Source organism: Platalea leucorodia, assembly GCF_965183815.1.
Source record: "Platalea leucorodia genome assembly, chromosome: 5".
Lineage (NCBI taxonomy): Eukaryota > Metazoa > Chordata > Aves > Pelecaniformes > Threskiornithidae > Platalea > Platalea leucorodia.
Window position 1 is genome coordinate 100,433,222 of NC_138827.1, and position 18,992 is coordinate 100,452,213.

General features: G+C 41.9%; 2 protein-coding genes across 5 annotated transcripts in view; one reads left to right on the forward strand and one right to left on the reverse strand.

Annotated features, from left to right (window-relative positions):
* RIF1 (replication timing regulatory factor 1) overlaps positions 1-3,157 on the forward strand; it is a 36,298-nt gene extending 33,141 nt beyond the window's left edge. For all 4 annotated transcript variants that reach the window (XM_082313122.1, XM_082313118.1, XM_082313119.1 and 1 more), the window contains 3 exons: positions 366-519; positions 812-920; positions 1,999-3,157. In XM_082313122.1, coding sequence (XP_082169248.1) covers positions 366-519; positions 812-920; positions 1,999-2,219 — 484 coding nt within the window. In that variant the 3' untranslated portion in view covers positions 2,220-3,157. The remainder of the gene's footprint in view (positions 1-365; positions 520-811; positions 921-1,998) is intronic.
* An 829-nt stretch (positions 3,158-3,986) lies between these two features.
* NEB (nebulin) overlaps positions 3,987-18,992 on the reverse strand; it is a 127,087-nt gene continuing 112,081 nt past the window's right edge. The window contains exons 140-158 of the mRNA XM_082312871.1: positions 18,303-18,395; positions 16,766-16,858; positions 16,205-16,297; positions 14,904-14,996; positions 14,291-14,383; positions 12,956-13,048; positions 12,064-12,156; positions 11,381-11,473; positions 10,707-10,799; positions 10,114-10,206; positions 9,112-9,204; positions 8,735-8,827; positions 8,360-8,452; positions 7,709-7,816; positions 7,208-7,391; positions 6,638-6,730; positions 5,949-6,098; positions 5,539-5,648; positions 3,987-4,839 (exon numbers count right to left, since the gene is read on the reverse strand). Coding sequence (XP_082168997.1) covers positions 4,666-4,839; positions 5,539-5,648; positions 5,949-6,098; positions 6,638-6,730; positions 7,208-7,391; positions 7,709-7,816; positions 8,360-8,452; positions 8,735-8,827; positions 9,112-9,204; positions 10,114-10,206; positions 10,707-10,799; positions 11,381-11,473; positions 12,064-12,156; positions 12,956-13,048; positions 14,291-14,383; positions 14,904-14,996; positions 16,205-16,297; positions 16,766-16,858; positions 18,303-18,395 — 2,028 coding nt within the window. The 3' untranslated portion in view covers positions 3,987-4,665. The remainder of the gene's footprint in view (positions 4,840-5,538; positions 5,649-5,948; positions 6,099-6,637; positions 6,731-7,207; positions 7,392-7,708; positions 7,817-8,359; positions 8,453-8,734; positions 8,828-9,111; positions 9,205-10,113; positions 10,207-10,706; positions 10,800-11,380; positions 11,474-12,063; positions 12,157-12,955; positions 13,049-14,290; positions 14,384-14,903; positions 14,997-16,204; positions 16,298-16,765; positions 16,859-18,302; positions 18,396-18,992) is intronic.

An 18,992-nucleotide genomic window follows, 5' to 3' on the forward strand; every position in this document is an offset into this window, starting at 1 on the left:
AATGTAGAAAGGCCGGGCGCGCAGCTAGCTTGGTTCCCGATCTGAATTTTGATAACTTGTCACGCCAGACCGCCGACGTGCGGGGGGACCTGCTCAGAGCGGCCTTTTCTAGGGCACTCGGCTGCTTTTCCTTCCACTCCTATTACGCAGCAGCGGGCTTTAGAACGCCCTTCTCTGGTGGATGTCGGATAAACCACAAAAAGGGGCGCTTCTGCAGACGGAAGGCTGTCACTTGCATTTGTTTTTCCTTCACTTACGTGCGTGTGATTGGCGTTCACGTAAGGTTCCTTCCTGCTCCACCGTGCCAGGCAGAAAGGACATGAATTCTAGTACAATAAACCGTTTTTCTTTCTCCCCTGCTTCAGCGCCAGAGGCTTGGGGCAGCTCATTCGAGCCAAGAACATTAAGACAGTTGGTGATCTGAGTACTTTGACAGCATCAGAAATCAAAACTCTTCCCATCCGCTCTCCGAAAGTTTCCAATGTTAAAAAAGCTCTTAAAGGATATCACGAGCAACAGGTAAAGCTTAATTTTAGTGCCCTAAAATCCAGTATTAGCCTAATGAACTGCTGATATCCGTCATGAGGAATAATGGGGGGGTTTTCCCCATTAGAAATTGCACTTCAAAATGTGATCCCTGCCTGTCAAAGTAACGTGGGAATTCAAGGTACAGCTGACTTGGTTACAATGTGACTGAGGGGAATCGTGATTGTATTCATTATGAGGTTAAAACATGACCTGCCATGTAATCTTTATTTATTTTTTTTCCCTCTGAAAATGCATCTCTTGTTCTCTCCTAAAACATCTTCAGGTAAAATCTCGAGGATTTGAGGAAATAGCGGTGCTCGAAGATGCAGAGAAGCCTGGAAATAATGTAGAGGAGAAATCACTTTCTGTAGATGAAGAAAAACTTGCAACAGGTACCTAGTGCCGGCTTCTGGCTTAGGATCTGGAGGTTTCTGCGGTTTTGCTGCTTTCATTCTCTCCTAAGGGAACGCTTGGGTATTTGTTTGGTTTGGGGTCTTTTTTTGTTTGGTTTGGGGTCTTTTTTTGTTTGGTTTGGGGTCTTTTTTTGTTTGGTTTGGGGTCTTTTTTTGTTTGGTTTGGGGTCTTTTTTTGTTGTGGGTTGTGTGGGGGTTTTTTGTTTTTGTTTTGGTTTTTTTGTTTGCTAGAGCGTGTGTTACTTGCTAACATTGGCACCTGAGGTGGGTGTTTGAGGTAGCCGCTTTATGAAGCCCCGTCGCAGTGGCTTTTTAAAACTTGTTGCCTATTTTGAGGGAAAGCTGCTGGTTTTCCCTGCAGGAGCTTGCGTAAGCATGCGAAGGACAAATTAGGCGGGGCTCTAAGCACTTCATGTTCTGAATCCCCGCCCAGACGGCCTGGGCTGTTCAGCCCCGCAGTAACGGCAGTGGTTCTGGGGCGCACCGGGAGAAGATGAAGCGGAGATAGTGAAGCGGTGCCTCGTCCGGAGGGGGCTGGGACAGGAGGGGGACGATTCCCTGGGTACCCAATTTGGATTTGGGTGCCTAGATTTTTATTTGGACTCTCCTGTGCGTTTTGGGAGTTCGGCCTGATAGCTCAGACAGAGGAATCCATGTCTTCTTCCCACAAGGCACTTGAAGCGATCGGTTAACTGGAGAAGGAAGAGCTCAGGAGTAACTTCTCCTCAGCTGTCCAGTTTAAAAGTTGGCCTTTGGGATAACACGTCTCGAAGGACACTGGCAGTATCCGAATGTGGTCGAATACTTCCATTTATCCTTAGTTTAATTGTACAGTCATGATGAAATATAATGACAGTCGTCATAAAGAGGGGTGGCATGGGGTTCTGAGGGCGCCTTCGTCGGAAGCTCTCGTACTGCGTGGAACAAGTACTTTGTAGGCTGCTTGAATACGTTATTTTGTACAAAAGACGCCGTAACGTTCCGCTGCAACGCAATTCTGCTTAGCTTTAAACCCAAGCACACAGCCCGCGCTGCCCTCCCTTTCCTTCCTTTTCAGATTTGATGGAACCAGTTGTCTTGACTACAAACGACCAGCCCGCGGCAGATCTTCTGAGCCAGATCGACGCACTTGCTGCCCAGCTGACCGCCGAAGATCTTCACGGCTATTCGGGAAGCCAGCTTTTCGAGATGCAAGAAAAACTTGTTGGCATGACAAACTGTATCATGAAAAACCTGCAGTCCCGCTGGAAATCGCCACCCCATGAAAGCTCTGATTAGTTACTTGTAGCTTCTAAGTAAGGAGGATTTTGTTACAACAGTTTTCCCAAAACCCGGCTTTTCTTACTGGTGAATTATTCCTTAAACTGTGCATTTTGTACCATAGAAGATTTTTAACACCTGTATGAGCAAAGTGTGTCATGGTTGGCTTTTTTCTTGGGAGTTTTTGTTTTTAATTTGTGGGATTGCTTATTCCCTACTAGAGGTGTTTGTATTGTATTGCTATGCATATTTCTTTCAGGCAGTGAAAGAAAACTTGATAAAGTTGTGCAATAGCAAAGACTGTGAAACCAAACCAACAGAGTAGTTAAATTATTTTTGCAAATCCAAAGTGTTCTTACTGCTGCAAACTCTTAGTATTTGGTAAGAGAGCGATGGCGCAGCTCTGCTCATCCGCTGCCCGTTTGCTCGGATCTCTGACAGACAGCGGCTCTCTTCTCGGCACCGTCTTACACCGAGCTAAGCTGTGCTTAATTCCTTACAGCAGCAGCAGTGCAGGAGCCTGGTGCTTGACAACTGGATGACATCTATTTTTGCATGTATTTTTGTAAGAATCACACTAAGAAGCTGATGACGCAACGTACGCTTCCAGGCGAAAGACTTGGCAAAACTTCTCAGGCTTGTTCCCCTGTGCTTTGTTTGCGGCAGTTCTCCTCCTTCTGGGGAGAAGACTTTTTTTCCGTGGGGAAATGAATGGATTTGGCAAGAGCTCTTTGTATATTATGTACAGACTTCTGACGGCAAATGGTGGTTAATAATTTATGATTTTGAGTTTTAATTGCATGGAATGCATTGCTGCTTCTCGGAGACCTTCAGAGAGAATTCTCAGGTTTTACTCTGGAAATCGACTGTGTATATATTGTACTGTAGCTCTCAAAACGGACACTTACGGAAAGGAATTGCTGCAGGTGGTTTTAGAACTTACACACGGGCAAATAAACCAGGACACAGTTCCCAAACTTGTTAACATCGCTGTGGTTTGGGGCTTCGTTTTGTTTTGTTTTCCCCTTCGCGCCTGTGCAGCCCTCCCTCAGCGGTGCTTTCGATTCGCAGGGTTGGGAGGGACCCGAAGGTGGGGGCCGGCCCCCGGGGATGCGGTGGTGTCTTGTCAGCAGGACTCTAAATGCCCTTTGCCCTGTTCCTGCATCTGGTGAAGAAGGTGAACAGGACAAAGAGGGCTCGTGGAGCTTCGCTGGGAACAGCGCCAGCGATGGCGAGTTGTCTGGGGGTTTTCTTGCTTTCTTGAAAATGTTACTTTGGTGCCACATCTGCCTCCTGAGGTTTATTCGCCTCTTGTATCCAGTGACCTGTACCGCTGAGGGTGTTCCTCACGCAGCTTGAAAGGCTGTTGACATCTTTCGCAGCCCTCGGCGCTGGCGCTCCTGAACCCCGCTTTGAGGGAGGACGCCTCCCTTTCAAGCTGGCTGGGCGCCCCATGAGGGCAGAGGCCCTCAGAGTTAATGCTGCACCTCCTACTCTTAGCTTGTTTTTAATCTTTAGTCTCTCTTGGACGCAGTACACAGTGCTTGCTTCCTTCCTTCCTTCTTGGAGACTGGCTGGTACCAGATGCTTCAGTAGAGGAAGCAAATCCCCACCGTGGTCAGGTATGAGATGATCTGTCCGGTTCTGCCTCAGTGTGACGTCTCTTGGGGCTGCCGCCTCCTCCTCACCGCCCGGGGCCTTCCCCTTTCCCGATGCAGCTTCTGACAGAGCCGCTTCGGTGTGAGACCGATTCCTGCTCTTCAGCAGGAGTGAATACATCAAGCATACTGCAGAAACATTAGCTTTATTTAGTCACTAATTTACAAGTAATAACAGCTTTTGACCCCAGAACAGTTGCATGAAAAACACGCGTATCAGAGCTCAGCAAGCAGGAGAGGCTTTCGGTTGTGGGTTCGTTTCCCCGCGCCCCTAGCTAAACAGTGGTTTGAGATACTAAGCTTAAATGTTGCTTATATGGAAAAGAAGTGAATACAGTCAAACATTTTAGAATAGCCCACAAAAATACTCTCTGTATGGGAGAATGAATAAAGTAATACGTGGTAGTCGGAGTCTGAAGCGCGTGTACAGACTTTCGGAGGTGCTGAACTGGCTTGCAGTCCTAGCACGGCTACGCTGTGAAGGTACGCGAGCTTGAAATGTTTGAAAGGCCAGACAACGTTTAAAAAACCCTTTTTTGTTTTTTGGACATAAGAAGAAATACAGTTCTCGTGAGCGCGTTTCATGTTTTGCAAGGATGTTTCATGAGTATTTTGCTCTGCAGTTACTTTTTTCTTTTTTTTTCTTTTTTTTTTTTTAATGACCCTGCTTCATAAGGCACTATCGACATGGAAGGCAAGGCACTTCGGCAGAAGCGTTACAAACCCTTTGCCTAAGGCTGACGTTCTGAGAAGTGCCGGCCTGTCCCTGCCATGCAGATACGCTTTATGGCAAGACGTGGTTTGGTTTAGACGGCTTCGACGTAGTTGGCTGGCAGCATGCCAGTCTTGCCGGTCCTCTGGACAGTCCCGTACATCCAGCCTTCATCAATTGCTTGCACATTCACAATTGTGTCACCGTCTTTGAAGGAAACCTCATCAGCATCAGCTGCCACGTAGTCATACATGGCCCGGTAGGTCTTCTGTCAGTTGTAAGAAGGCGGGGGGACAAGAAAATGAGAGACACATTTATAGCCCTGCTGTCAGCACCGCCAGCCGTGGCTGTTGGTGAGAATCACGGTGTAAGAGCAGGCTCAGGGCAAGCAATGTTTTGACCGGTTTCAGTACTCTCAAAGTACAACTGCTGGCAGCATCTGGCTGGTCTCCTACCTCTCCTGGCTTCAGGTCACAAAACGTTTCCTCTCAATAACTAAGTACCTGAGCACCACAGCACCTTGGCTTAGAGCCTGTGCGGTTTGATGACAGTGAAGCTGAACCAAACCTTTTCAGAGTGTATTTGAGCAGGACCAGCTCTAGGCAGCTCCAGCTGTAACTTCAGGGTGTTGCCCCCCAGCGGGGCGGTGGTGCTGTACCCATTGTCATCGATCTACCCTCGGCCTCAATCTCAAAAGACGTGTTTTCAAGAGCAGGTGAGGGTCTGTCCCCCTTCAGTGCATCTGTCGCACCTTCCCCGGGCTCTGTACCAAGCTCAGCCCGGGGGTCGGCAGGTTACCCGCTCCGTCCTGGACTAACGTCACCTGGAGCAGGATGGAGCAGGACGGAGGACGCCCCATCAGCTGCGGGGGACCTGCAGGGCTCTGCGCCTTCGCTAGGCAGTGACGGGAACTCCCGCAGCAAGCTTGGGGCTGTGCGTCTTAAGGCAACCGATCGATGGTACTTACACCAGCAGTAGAGGGGTGAGAAGGAACCGACGATACCGTTGTTTGCTGGGTGGCAACTGAGGATGACCGTTGTTGTGGTAACTCCACGGTTTTAGCGTGTTTGTAGCCCACTACAAAAGGAAAATATATTTTGTGTTGTTTATTACAGAATTGGCCATAGGGTTAGAGCTGCTGAATAACGATCGTGGCTTCGGTCATTCAGTGGGTCACATCTGCCTTTTACCGACTGAACTACACCTTTACACCTGTTGGTTATGTCCATAACTCAACATTTTGCAGCTGTACTTCTGTGTTTTTCCTGGAAATAGGAATTACTGAACATGAGCCCGTCATCGGTACTGCCCTGCCCGCTGGTCTCCACACCGTTTGTCCTCACACGTGAATAAAAGGTGTGCTTGTTCTCCTCCTACCTGTTGTGGTTGTGGTGAAGAAGCCCCCGTTGCTGTAGTAGGACAAATGCTGATCCACACCCTCCGAGGGTTCGGATTTTTCATCGCCACCGCTGAGGCTCAAGGCACTGGCAGAGCGGGAGTGCTCCCGGCTGCGGCGCTGGGCTTGGACTGCAGGAGAGAGCGGTGGGAACCCATTCATGTCTTTGTTTTGTAAGGAGATGCACACATAAAAATACACGTGTAGATACGTGTATATATGTATATACACACATATATAGGTCACTTTACCTATATACGCACACATATATTTACAGATTCTGTAAAAATACCCAAAGCGCTCTACCATTGTTACCAATCCTGCAGCAGTTGTGCTTATAGTGAGTAGAAAACTGCCACAGGCCGCAGGCATGCTGAGCAGAACTGGTTACTGCATTTTACAAAATTAATGGGAAAAAGTGTGTGAATTAATCACAGTCTGTGATAAAAACGTTCTACGGGCACCGCGCTGACGTTATGCTCAAAAAGGCAGAGCTGTTACACCCCTGTTATTTTTAACACAGTGTCCGAAGTCAGCACGTAAGGCCACGCTGGCGTTGCTGCACAGGTAGAGCGCCGAGCTGCGCTTTAGCATCCCCGAGCCGTCAGTTTTACCGACTGGATTTGCACAAGTATAGAACTATTTTGCACAGAGAGCCCGTGGAACAAACCGGAGATCATATGTAAGCTTCGGGACTGAATGTTGTCTTCTGCTGGGTCGTAGTCGAAGACTGACCCGGGATTAGTGCGCCACACGCGAAGGCCTGTAAGAGAAATAGCATTTTCTGAGGAGAAGCTGTAGCTCAAGCCACTTTTAGAGAGCTTGGGCAGCACCTGGCTGTCCCGGATAAGAGTAAAAGCGTATTGGAAAAGGGCAAGCGGTATTTCATGAATTTGTTTCTCAAATCTGTAGCACAGATAGGCTTTTTTATTACTATAAATATATCTACATCAAGTGAGCTAAAGTATTTCTCTAATATGCACAGAAGTGAAGTTAAAAATATCAGTAAGGGTCTTTTCCAACCTAAATGATTCTGTGAAGTCTAGCATTACATTAAAAAGTTGGGCAGAATGGGAGAAGCAGGCCACACATGATTTACAGCTGCTGTAAGAGAGTATTTTCAAGACAGGCTTTGATAAAAGCATCCCCTTCAAGTAACGCTAAATTGGAATTGATGTGGCTGAGCTTAAATAAAACAATTCATCCAGGTAAGTCGTTACAAAACCTAGGTTCTGCTCACCCGTGAGATTCTCTTGATCCTGGTCCACGCGCTTTCGCTCCATTTCTACTACTCGCCGCTGAATGCCCCTGTAGCTAATGTCACTGAAGTCCTGCATGTTCTTCTTCACGCGTTCTGTAATGGGGTCAGTAACTACAGGTGTGAAAGTACCTTTGCTTTTCTCAAAATCTTCATGGTATTTCACCTGCAATTTAAAATGAAACGTCCGTTCTCTGCAGCTCAGATGGATAATTTTCATTCCTGCTTACCTCAGGTGAATTTCTGGTAGAGAGGTGCACTGCTGTGCTGAACGTTTGCTTTCTCCAATCCAAGGAACAAGGAGAGCCTAATCCCAAACCCGCCTTCCCTGCAGTCACGCTTGCCTTTAGCATTTAAGAATTTGGGTAACCAAACTCGGTATACGTATGCTGTCCTTGAGCTGCCAGTCCTGGAGCGTCTCAGGAAAAAGGTTTTTATTGCAATCGCTTGCCAAGTTAAAAATAGATCTATAAATGCTCTTACTGTAGAGATATGTTTCTGGGTCTCTCGTACACGCCGCATTTCAGGTGTATCCAGTACGTATGCAGCTTTGCCTTGTACTTGTTTTCGGAAACTATCTGAATACAGAACCTGCCAGATGAGAAAAGGGAAGTGAGCACGGGCACAAACTACTTTTGCATCACAAGGAACGAGCTGTACTGAGGCAACCTGGCAAAGGGGGAGGGAAAAAAAAGCAGCTGTGTTGGTGAATAACATTAGAATGCAAAGCAAAATCCATTTTCGTAAGTCTATGAGGCATGGACAGCTCTGGACTTGATCCAAACATCCTTTTTCTTAACTAAACGATCCTGACCTTTTTTAACCTTGCAGCACCAGGCAGAGGTCACGCAGCCATAATGCCCTAGGTAATATTTTCCTATATTCGACGTGCACCTGACTGACTTCAGCGAAGTTATCAGCATGATCAGACCTGTATTTGTCATTGAAATACTACAGGTTTTGCTGGGTTTGTAGGGTTTCTTCGTTGAGGGATAACAGTTGGTTACTTCATACTTGCAAACCAGGTAGCTAGGTCGTTATGTTAACACCTGCACTGTTAATTTCAGTGAGGATTTCAGGGATCGAAATGTTACTTTTTAATGTATTTTCATTTATTGGCTGACTAGAACCTACCGAGCTGATGTTTTCTTGATTGCGTTTAGCTCTCTCCATCTCTGGAGTCATTGGTGTGGGAGTTCCTTTTGCCAGATGTTCCTTGTACAAAACCTGCAGTGTACAAAAAAGGTGTCCACAACTGAGACTGGAGCAAGTCATAGCTCATTCTGTAAATGGTGTTATTGTTTAAGCATACTCATCACTGCAGGGGTAGAAAAGATCTTGGGAAATAAAGCGTCTAAAAAGTTACTTGCTAGAGCAAAAGGTAAAGATCGAAGGGAAAACTAGGCAAAAAATAAGGAAAACTGAGAAAATAAGGCTAAATTAGAAGTGGAGTTTTTGTTCAGAGTGGTTATTTTTAATATAAGGTGGTTGTCTGTTGTCTTTCAGTACCGAGCTAATGTGTTCTTGATTGCGTTTGACTCTCTCCATCTCCGGAGTGACCGGCGTGGGGGTCGCCTTCCCTAAGCCTTCTTTGTATACAACCTACAGATCACAAAGTAACTCAAAGTCACACGTGTACAAATTAAAAACTGTAAGGTTACTGGTTTTAGAGTAAACACCATCCGTTATGAAAGAAAAAAAAAAGGTCAGGGGAAAAATAGTATTAAAAAGTTAATTGACAAAAAATCTTTTAAAATTATAATACTTAGATGACACTCGAAGTTTGAAGGAAAAAAATTAGAGGGTTAAATAAAACCAGGCAGACTTAAGTTATTTAAAAAAAAAAAAAAGTCTATCATATCCCCTTTACTTCTTCCAGACAATACCGAGCTAATCTGTTCTTGATTGCGTTTGACTCTCTCCATCTCTGGAGTGATAGGTGTGGGGGTCGCTCGCCCCAAGTTTTCTTTGTACAACACCTGTGGGATACAGAAGATGTATCCGGCATCTTAAAAACCCCCCAAAATCAAAAGGATTTGAACACAAATTATTACTTGGTTATCCAATTTCAAAAAAAGTCACGACTGATTATGATATGCAGCACTGCACAAAAGCCAAACATCTGCTGCTGTAAGGAAGGGTAAGAAAAATAAACTGTAAAAGAAAAGCTCGTTATTTTTTTGGTTAGCAAAGAAGGGCTCTATCCAGCTACAACTACGACGATGGCTCCAGAGGCTCAGGGAAGCTGCCTGTGGCCCTAGAGATGTACTTAAGAAGTGTTTTATCTGCTGTTTCATCTGCATTTGAAGCCATTGGTGACCTTTTTGGGAGGGAGGAGGGAGTTTTGTCGCCACAGGGACAGCGGGCAGCCAGACAAAGGCGGGCATGTGGTATCGCCGCACCATTACACCTCCGCCTCTCCCCGGTCCGGGAGGCCACCTGCAAGCCATCGCTGATCCGCCACCCAGAGCAGGGACGGCCTCGGCCCTTTTGTGCCGGTCTAAGGCATCCTAAGTCACCCGTCACAGCAATACTGGGTTTCTTCTGTGTTTTTCGCTGAAGTCAAATAGCCCTGAAAAGCCGCTGAAAGCTTAAATGCTAAGCCTAGAGGGACAAACCTGAATATCTTCACCAAAGGACATTAAGCTCTTAATATTGTCTGGATAGAGCCCACAGGTACGCAAACTGAGTTGTAGAAAAGGCCTAAATTTCTGGATCAGACTGTTAACACTAAAGTAATTTTATTTTAGAAGAGGAGCGATTAATTTGCAGAAACAAATATAATCTTATTTTTTTAACTTAAAATTAACTTTCAGTAGGTAGTTAGAATGTTACTTTATTAAGATATAAGCACAAAGGAAAAAAGAAATATAGCTATTTTTAGGTACCGAGCTAATGATTTCTTGATTGCGTTTGACTCTCTCCATCTCTGGAGTGATTGGTGTTGGGGTCACTTTCCCCACATTTTCTTTGTACAAAACCTACAGGATACAAGGGAGTATCCAAATGTCATTAAAAAGGCACCACCACCAAAAAAAAAAAAAAACCAACCCAACCCAAAACCAAAGCGGCATACAGTATAGCTTTCGAATCATTACACTTAGAAAGGGTTAGACTGGGGGCACAACGCTGTTCCCAAAAGAAGCCAGGGGAGCTTTGCCATTAATCTACCGGGATGCAGCAACAGACCCTGTATGGAATCATCTCTGGATGAAAGCACACTTGTAGTAAGAAAGGGTTAAAAAAATGGCAAAGAAACGATATCCATCCAGAAAAGGTCAAACCTAGTTCTAGTCAAATCCCGCGTCAGACAGTGTTAAATAGAAGATATTACGATTTGCTTGTAAGCCCAGAAGGTAGGAGGTTTATGCTACAAGGCAGATTCATTTCGTAAAGTTAGAAAGCACAGATTACTAAACTGCCACGGTTACGTCAAACACTTCATTCAGTTCTTTAGGAACTGGTTTCCTGTTGAAAATACCGAGCTAATGATTTCTTGATTGCGTTTGACTCTTTCCATCTCAGGAGTGACCGGTGTTGGGGTTGCTTTCCCTATGTTTTCTTTATACAACACCTATGAGACATAAGAAAGGAGCCAAAGAAAGCAACAATAAATAAAAAGCTATCCATAGACAAGCTCGAAGCCTAAGGCATTTTTTTCTTGTATTTATTTTCTCAGGGCCTAGGTATTATAGATATTTTTAAAGAAGGTACTTAGCAATATTTTACTAGAGAAGTAGGGTTTGGCATACTAGCTTTTTAACTACAGGATCACTCGTAATAAATAGTGTAAGTACTACATAAATGAGACCACAAAAATGCCATAGTAAGGGGCGGCAGATGTTATGAATATGTAAATTATAATTTAAAAAAAAAAGTCAGCATTGCAGAGAAAATGAGCGGAGTTTGTTAAGTGTTTTTAGGATCAGAATAGGGCATTAAAGTCACTCTTAAAAACCAATAAAAACTGTAACAAGTTAAAGTCACCACTGTAAACCACAGTAAGACACGAGTAAGAAGTAATCACTTATATAAGCTGCTTTAGAGCTAGGGTCGGCACGATCTTGGAACAAGTGTTACAACATCCATTATTAAAACTGTTAAAATGTTCTTTCAAATAGAGTTAAAGGGAACTTTTTTTTCTTAGCGAAGTACCGAGCTACAGATTTCTTGATTGCGTTTGACCCTCTCCATCTCTGGAGTGATAGGAGTGGGGGTTCCAGTCCCCACGCTCTCTTTGTACAACACCTGTGTAGTAACAAGAAGCATCCAAAAACACAATCACAACTCAGTTATAGTTACATCCAACATGAAGGCAAATATTTGAGTCTGACGGAGCTCAGTCTGCCCTAATGTGCCCTAAAAGCTGCCCCTGGAAGCAATGAAGACTGGATTGCACCGTGGGGGTCCGAAGGCAGAGGTCTACGGTTTTATCTCAGCGGGTGAGACAAACCCAACACAGAAGCCTCTTACGTCAAATACGTTTTCACGGTGGAGGAGAGCTTTTAGGCTACCACTGAAGCCTGCTAGAAAGTCAGACCCTCCCTCTTCTGTGTCAACAGCGTTAAAGCAGGAAACCGATAGGATTTAAAAAAAAACACATAGAAAAAGGAAGTTGGAACAGGGAGCAAAATCGTTAAAAATATTTAGGGTCACGTAAATAATTACATATATAAAGAAGTGGAAGGTCAGTAACACTGGAAAATATAGTACAGTAAAGAAAAAAGGATGTTTTTGTAAGTTGATTAACATGGAAGTAAGGAGTGGAATTGTTCAAAGGTTAAAAAGTTCCAATTAAGTGGAGTTAAAGGGAATACTTCTTTTCCTCCACAAAATACCGAGCTAATGTGTTCTTGATTGCGTTTGACTCTCTCAACCTCAGGAGTGACAGGTATTGGGGTTCCTGTCCCCAGATCCTCTCTGTACAACACCTGCGGGGTAACACGGCTATATTAAAAAAAGAAAAAAGGAACAAGCAAACAACAGTAACACGCAGCTTGCTGAGAAAACAGACTGAATGTTTTTCAAAGTCGCTCTGAACCAAAGCTTGGAATAAAAGAGAAAAATTTAAATACTCCTCTAAACTATACAGCTACACACTAACACTGCGCAGTGCCTTTTGGCAGAAGGCTGGAATACCTCCTCTCCTTGCTTCTCAGGAGCTATATAGAAAAACTCTCTGCAACAGTAGAGCGTTAAAGACTTCCTAAAGGCAGAAAGTATCAAATACAACACAAAAGGAGCAAAGAAATCAACGCTGTTTCATTTACCCCATCCATAAACACCACAGCAGGTTACACTGGCGTGTATTAGAGCGCTGTTATACTGAGGTCGTAGCCACAGAGCTGTATCAGGCACTGAATAGTTTAGTTCTCATATATAAAGTAAGTAAAATCAGGAAAAAAACCCACCACACAAAACAAAACAAAACAAAGGATTGTTGTGAATAAGAAAAGGAAATCAGGGTGTTTTTTAAGAAGAAAAAAATTAAAAAGATAATCAGACTCAAAAGAAAGGTGGAATTAAAAGTTATTATTCAGATGATGTAAGAAAAAAAAGAGGAACAAGAATGATGTAAGTAACAATTATAGAGGAAAAAAATCTCAAAGGGACCAGGATATTATTTTTTGTGTAAGTTGATTATAAGGGAACAAGAATATTTTTTCATGTGTTAAAAGTATTTTTAAATAGATTAAAAGGGAATTTTCTGCTTTTCAAATTAAAAAATACCGAGCTAAAGTTTTCTTGATTGCGTTTGACTCTTTCAATCTCAGGAGTGACAGGCGTTGGGGTTCCTGTCCCCAGATCCTCTTTGTACAACACCTGCGGGGTAACATGGCTATGTTAAAAAAAGAAAAAGGAACAAGCAAACAACAGTAACGCTCTGTTTGCTGAGAGAACACGCAGAACATGAGAGAGGTTTTTCTGAGATGCCCTGAATAAACATAGGGCTTAAAAAAAATCCATAAAAATACAAAACTAGTTTAAAACTCTGAAAATAAACACTAATACACCGGTATGACTTCTACCAGAATGCCAGAATACTTCCCTGACTTGCTTAAGTGCTTCTCAAGGTGGACATTTAAAACTGGGGAGTATTTAGAAGATTAAAGTCTTATATAAATTATAATGAAGTATATTACTGTCTTTTCACCAGCAGTGAGGTCAACTGTTTCCTGGCCGTACTTGAGTGACTGGAGAACCAGGTCCTAATGTGCCTTCCTAAAAGTCCTTCGGTACACCCCCCCCTCGGCGAGGAATCGTCCGTTCCCCGAGCGAAGCAGCACTTACTGCCCAGAGTTTATCACCAAAGAATCTCGCTTGCTTATTACGGGAAGGACACAGAGACATGATCGCAATAAAGGCGTATGTGTGGAAATGGTGCCTGAGAAATTATAATTACTGGTGCTCTCCTATCTTACGTGACACTTTCCTCACCCTCAGAAACATCCTAATACTGCTGATTTTTTTACCGTGCAAACCTGTGCTGCCAACATTATCTCGTGCAGTTTACACCAGCTGGAGATTTGGGCCACTGTCTCTCTGCAAAAATATTAAAGACTTCCCAAAGGAAGGCAGCATCCAATACAGTGCAGAAAGGATAAAGAAATCAGTCCTGCTTCATCTACCCATTCCACAAACATCCCAGCAGGTTACACTGGCGTGTACCACAGCGCTGTTATACTGAGCTCATTTACACAGAGTTGTATCAGGCAATCAATAGTTTAGTGTTTATATGTGGTAAAGCCAGGGGAAAAAAACAACCACCAAGGACTGAAGTGATTAACAAAAGGAAAAGCAGATATTAAAGAAGAAAAAAAAATATGTTCAGAGTCAAAAGAAAGACGGGAACAAGGAGTCTAAAAGTTATCATTAGTAAGATGATCTAATCAAAACAAAGTAAGTAACAATTATGGAGGAAAAAATGTCAAAACATGAGGAATAGGATATTCTTTTTTGTGTAAATTGATTATAGGGAAATACAAGAGTATTTTTTTTGGTGTTAAAATTATTTTAAAATAGATTAAAAGGGAAATTGCTGCTTTTCGAATTAAAAAAAAATACCGAGCTAAAGTTTTCTTGATTGCGTTTGACTCTTTCAATCTCAGGAGTGACAGGCGTTGGGGTTCCTGTCCCCAGATCCTCTTTGTACAACACCTATATGGTAACATGGGAGTTTAAAAAACGTTAAGAACAAAAAAAAATATACTGCATTTGATGGAGGTAACGAATGTAATTTTTATGCCCGCTAAATCTACTAGAAAGCAGGAAAAATTAGGAGGGATAAAACAGTTAACAATTGTGATAAATTCAGAGGAAGTCTTCTGATAGCTGGAAACACTGCATCCTAATCCTTAGATATGCTTCAACAGAATAATAAAGCATTAGAGGAATGGAATTAAGCAAATTAAAAAAACCAGTATTTTTTAAAAATGCAAAATACCTTAAGCTTCACAAAAAAAGAGCTTTAAAAATTAAAGGCCATGAAGCATCAAGTGTTATGATTATAAAAAAGATCTTTTAAAAAATAAGAACATAAAATATAACTAACAATGAATAAAATTTTTAATAGCAGAAAGGGGATGTTTCTATGTTTATAAGTTAATTAGGAGAGAGTAGAATTACAAGTGTTAAGTAGTTATAGGGAACTTTTTTCCTTAAATTACAAAAAAAATACCGAGCTAAAGTTTTCTTGATTGCGTTTGACCCTCTCCATCTCAGGAGTGACAGGTACCGGGGTTCCAATCCCCAGCCCCTCTTTGTACAACACCTGCGTGGCAACAGGGAAGTGTTAAAAAAAAAAAAAAAAAAGAAGGGAAAGGAGAGAGGAGGACAGGGAGGGGAGAGAGAGAAGACAAGTGATTTAATGTAGTGAAACTTCAAAATATGAAAAACAGAGTTTTGACCAGCCTTGTTCAAAGGCTAGCAAAAAAAAAAATAATGAAAATAATCAGCTAATATTACTCCAGGGTTTGTTGTCATCTCACCTGCGTGCCTATAAATAATGCCAGCAAGAACTGCAGGAGTGTTTTCTGCAAAGCATAGCTTGAGCCGTGTTACCTGAAAACTCTTTGCATTTATGTCTTTTTGCCCCAAAGTCTCCTTACTCAAACAAGAGATCTTGAATGAGCAGCTTTGCCTCTAAGATTTCTAAATAGGCTCACCAGCATAAAAGAGAGCCGTGATGACCTCAGAGGCAATTAAATGTAGCAAGAAGTTCAACAACAGTGGTTCTCTGAACTGTCCTCTTAATCTCAAGTCAGGACTGAATTTCATATTGGTCATGTCTGAATTGGGTCAGAGTGAGTCAAAATTAGTCCTAAACTGCTCTAATTAAAACAGAAATATAGAACAAAATTATGACATAATGGTCATTTGACTGGAATGTGTTAGGAGTAGAAACAATCTGGACAGAAACTCATTACTACAGTACTTTTTCCTTATATATGCAATTTTCATCATTTTTTCACATTGCAGTGATTCGGGGATGCCACCCAGGTTTTGTTACAAAGACCTGTAGGATATAAGAAAGCATCCAACACAGCAAAAATGGGAAAAGAGACAACACAGGCCAGTTGCATTAGATTGCTCTGCTTCAGGAGGTGTTAAGAGTTCATTTTTCATGGGCAGTGCAACCAGTGCGGTGAGTCTGAAGACTGTTAGAAGGATCGACTTTGTTATTGAGGAGGAGAGTGACATCACTCAGACTACTACTATTTCATTGGGAAGAAAAATAAGGTACTGCTTAACTGCTTTAAGTAAATGAGGTTAAAATCTCACAGCTGGAACAATTTAATAACAATTAAGTTAGACTGAGTGAAAAATTAAAATATAAGGATACTGACAGGGTTTTAGTGATTTGATTAAGAGAGGGTTGTTCAAAGTTCAACAAAGAACTGAGAGAAAAATTTAATATGGAGGAGTTAAAGGGATTTGGTTTGCATTTGAAATGGTAGGTTTTGTTTTATTCAGCAATACCGAGCTAATGTTCTCTTGATTGCGTTTGACTCTCTCCATCTCTGGAGTAACGGGTGTTGGGATGCCAGTCCCTAAGCCCTCTTTGTATAACACCTGTGAGGTACAAGAAAGTTTCCACAAAAAAAGCACTCAACACGGGCAAAATCATTAAATCTGACTATTTTGTGAGTTACGTTTAGCGTTAGGATCACTTTTTAATTAATTTCACACTTGTTCTAGAGGCAAATATTAAGGAAGGGCTGATGGTTGATTATTCTGTAAATACATAACTACAGATACTAGAAGATAAAGGGTTAAGATAAAACAAACGTGGAGAGAAACACTACGTTAATGTCACAGCTTATTTCCAGTTTTGGTTCTTAAAAGAAACGCATGTAAAGTTGTAAATCACCAAAAAAAAGTTAAAGCACAAACAGGTGGAATATAAATAGTTAAAAAAAGTTAAAAATATCGCCAGGGAAAAGACAGGAGCAAGGTGAGATTCTAAACCACTGAAGAAAAACGGATTATATGTTAGGATGTTATGCAAAAAGAAGTTGTTAAATTTTTATTTTTAAATACCGAGCTAATGTGTTCTTGATTGCGTTTGACTCTCTCTATTTCTGGAGTGACAGGTGTTGGGATACCTGTCCCTAGGTCCTCTTTGTACAACACCTGCAGAACACAAGCACCCAGCAAGGTGAGACGATCATATTCCTTCCACAACTACAGGACATTTGGATAGATAATTTACCTGGCTTATAGGGAAATATAATCTGGGATTACATGGCATGTACACAATTTATTTTACTCAGTGTGCATCTTTTTACGTACAGGCACCAGCTCAGCAAAGTACTTAATGTCTGTGTTGAGGTGCTTGAACACACTGAAGTCAATGGAATACTTCATGGTAGTAGGACACAAGTTTGAATATTTAGCTGACCTGGCATGAAAGGTGGGCATGTTCTGCTTTCCTAGGAAATGTAATAGTATTACTTTTCAGGCAATCGACATTTCTGAAGGTTTTTTTAATAGTGTTAACAAACAGCTGAACCTTTTATAGACATATTTAATATGAAAATACTTAGTTGTGGGCTGCATTTAATTTTCATCTCTGTGACTATTTGTTCAGAACACTACTATTTTACTTTGTTTTCAGGCTCTAGTAAGAAAAAACAATTGAGTTTTAGCTCTCATATTATTATATTTAACTTAACCTGTAATTGTTTGATTTAAAAAATTGCATTTTTCATGAAGGGAGTTGTATAGGAGATGCCTGGGTTGGTTTAAAACCTAATCATGTAGAAATACACTACAAATGCACTAATGGTTCTTCTTGCAACAGGAAGAGCTAACAAAAAAAAAATTCACTGCTTGATGTCATGGAAACAATGAAAAAAATACAAAAATAAAGCCCTCACAGCAAGGGAAAACAAATTATGTAAAAGAAAAAAAGAAGAATCATTTGAAAAAAACAACTCAGTTGTGCAAAAGGGAGCTGTAAAAACCGTCGGTATCATAAACAGCTCCAAAGGGAAACAGTACTTGTAAAATCAGGAATGGAAAAATCGTAAGATAGTCACCACACGGGTGTCACTGCTCCTCAGCACTGTAGAGCAAACCTCTGCGGTACCAACCATCACACGGCCACAGCCTGCCTCACTGCTGTATGCAGAGAGGAAAGGACAGCAGCAGCGGCTCAAAATCAGGAGAGCACGTTGTGGTTATTAAAATCTATACTTAACCAGGTATGGGAAGAGCCAGGTACTGTTTCCACTTATAATTGTCACTAGGTTTTCTGACTACAAAAAGGACTCCAATTATTTTTTTCCGCAAAGTTCTCTCTAGCTGATCCATTATTTTCAGACGAATTGTAAGACTTCATCTGGGTATTTTTTATTTCTAGGTCTGTGTTCAGAAAAGATCACAGAAATAATACAGGGAAGTGGCTGATTGTAATGATCACCGCAGAATTCAGATATTTGAACTGCCTGCTGCTGAATATAGGGATTTAAGAGATCTGTTCTCTTTTCAACAAAAAATACCCACAAACACTACCGAAGTTTGGAGCTTGAGCTCCGCATGAGTACGTAGGTAAGTAGAAAATATCGGCCATTACCGAACTGATGTGCTTCTGTGTCTCCTTGACACGCTTCACTTCTGGGAGATCAGGAATTGGAGTTCCTTTTCCAATACTCTCCTTGTATTTTATCTACAAAGATGCAGACATCAGAAAAAAGTAAAAGGACTTACATTAAAGCACAGCTGACGCAGGTACGCGTAAGAAGTTACCTGAATAAAGAAACATAGGTCCTTTACTCTTTACAAACTCATTCAAATCTCAGGTACTAAATGTATTCTGATAGAAGGAAATCATCAAGAAACCTTCTGTTAGAGTTATCTGGTAGCTAACTCCGCCACACTTCTACAAAGCAATTTAACAGTAACTCAGCTCAGGGTAAAAAAGCAGTCTTGTTTCAGCCAGAATTTTTCAATTGAAGCTTAAAATTTGGGTATCATCTATCTAACATCTCCCAAGAGCTTAATTTCAGCAAGAACAAACCCCCTGATTTATAACAACTGAACCATTTCAAGGTTTCTTACATTGAGTTCAAAAAAACTGTGATATTAAAAATTTAAAATAATTTCTAAAAATCTTAGCCTAATGTGAAATAGGCACCTAGATTCATACGTGGATATATAAAGAGCACTATCCTGATCTCGAGGAGACTGAGAATTTAAAAGATCTCATCATTGGCTTTAACATGAGCAGAGGGCTGCTCTTAAAGTATTCCCATCATCTTCACAA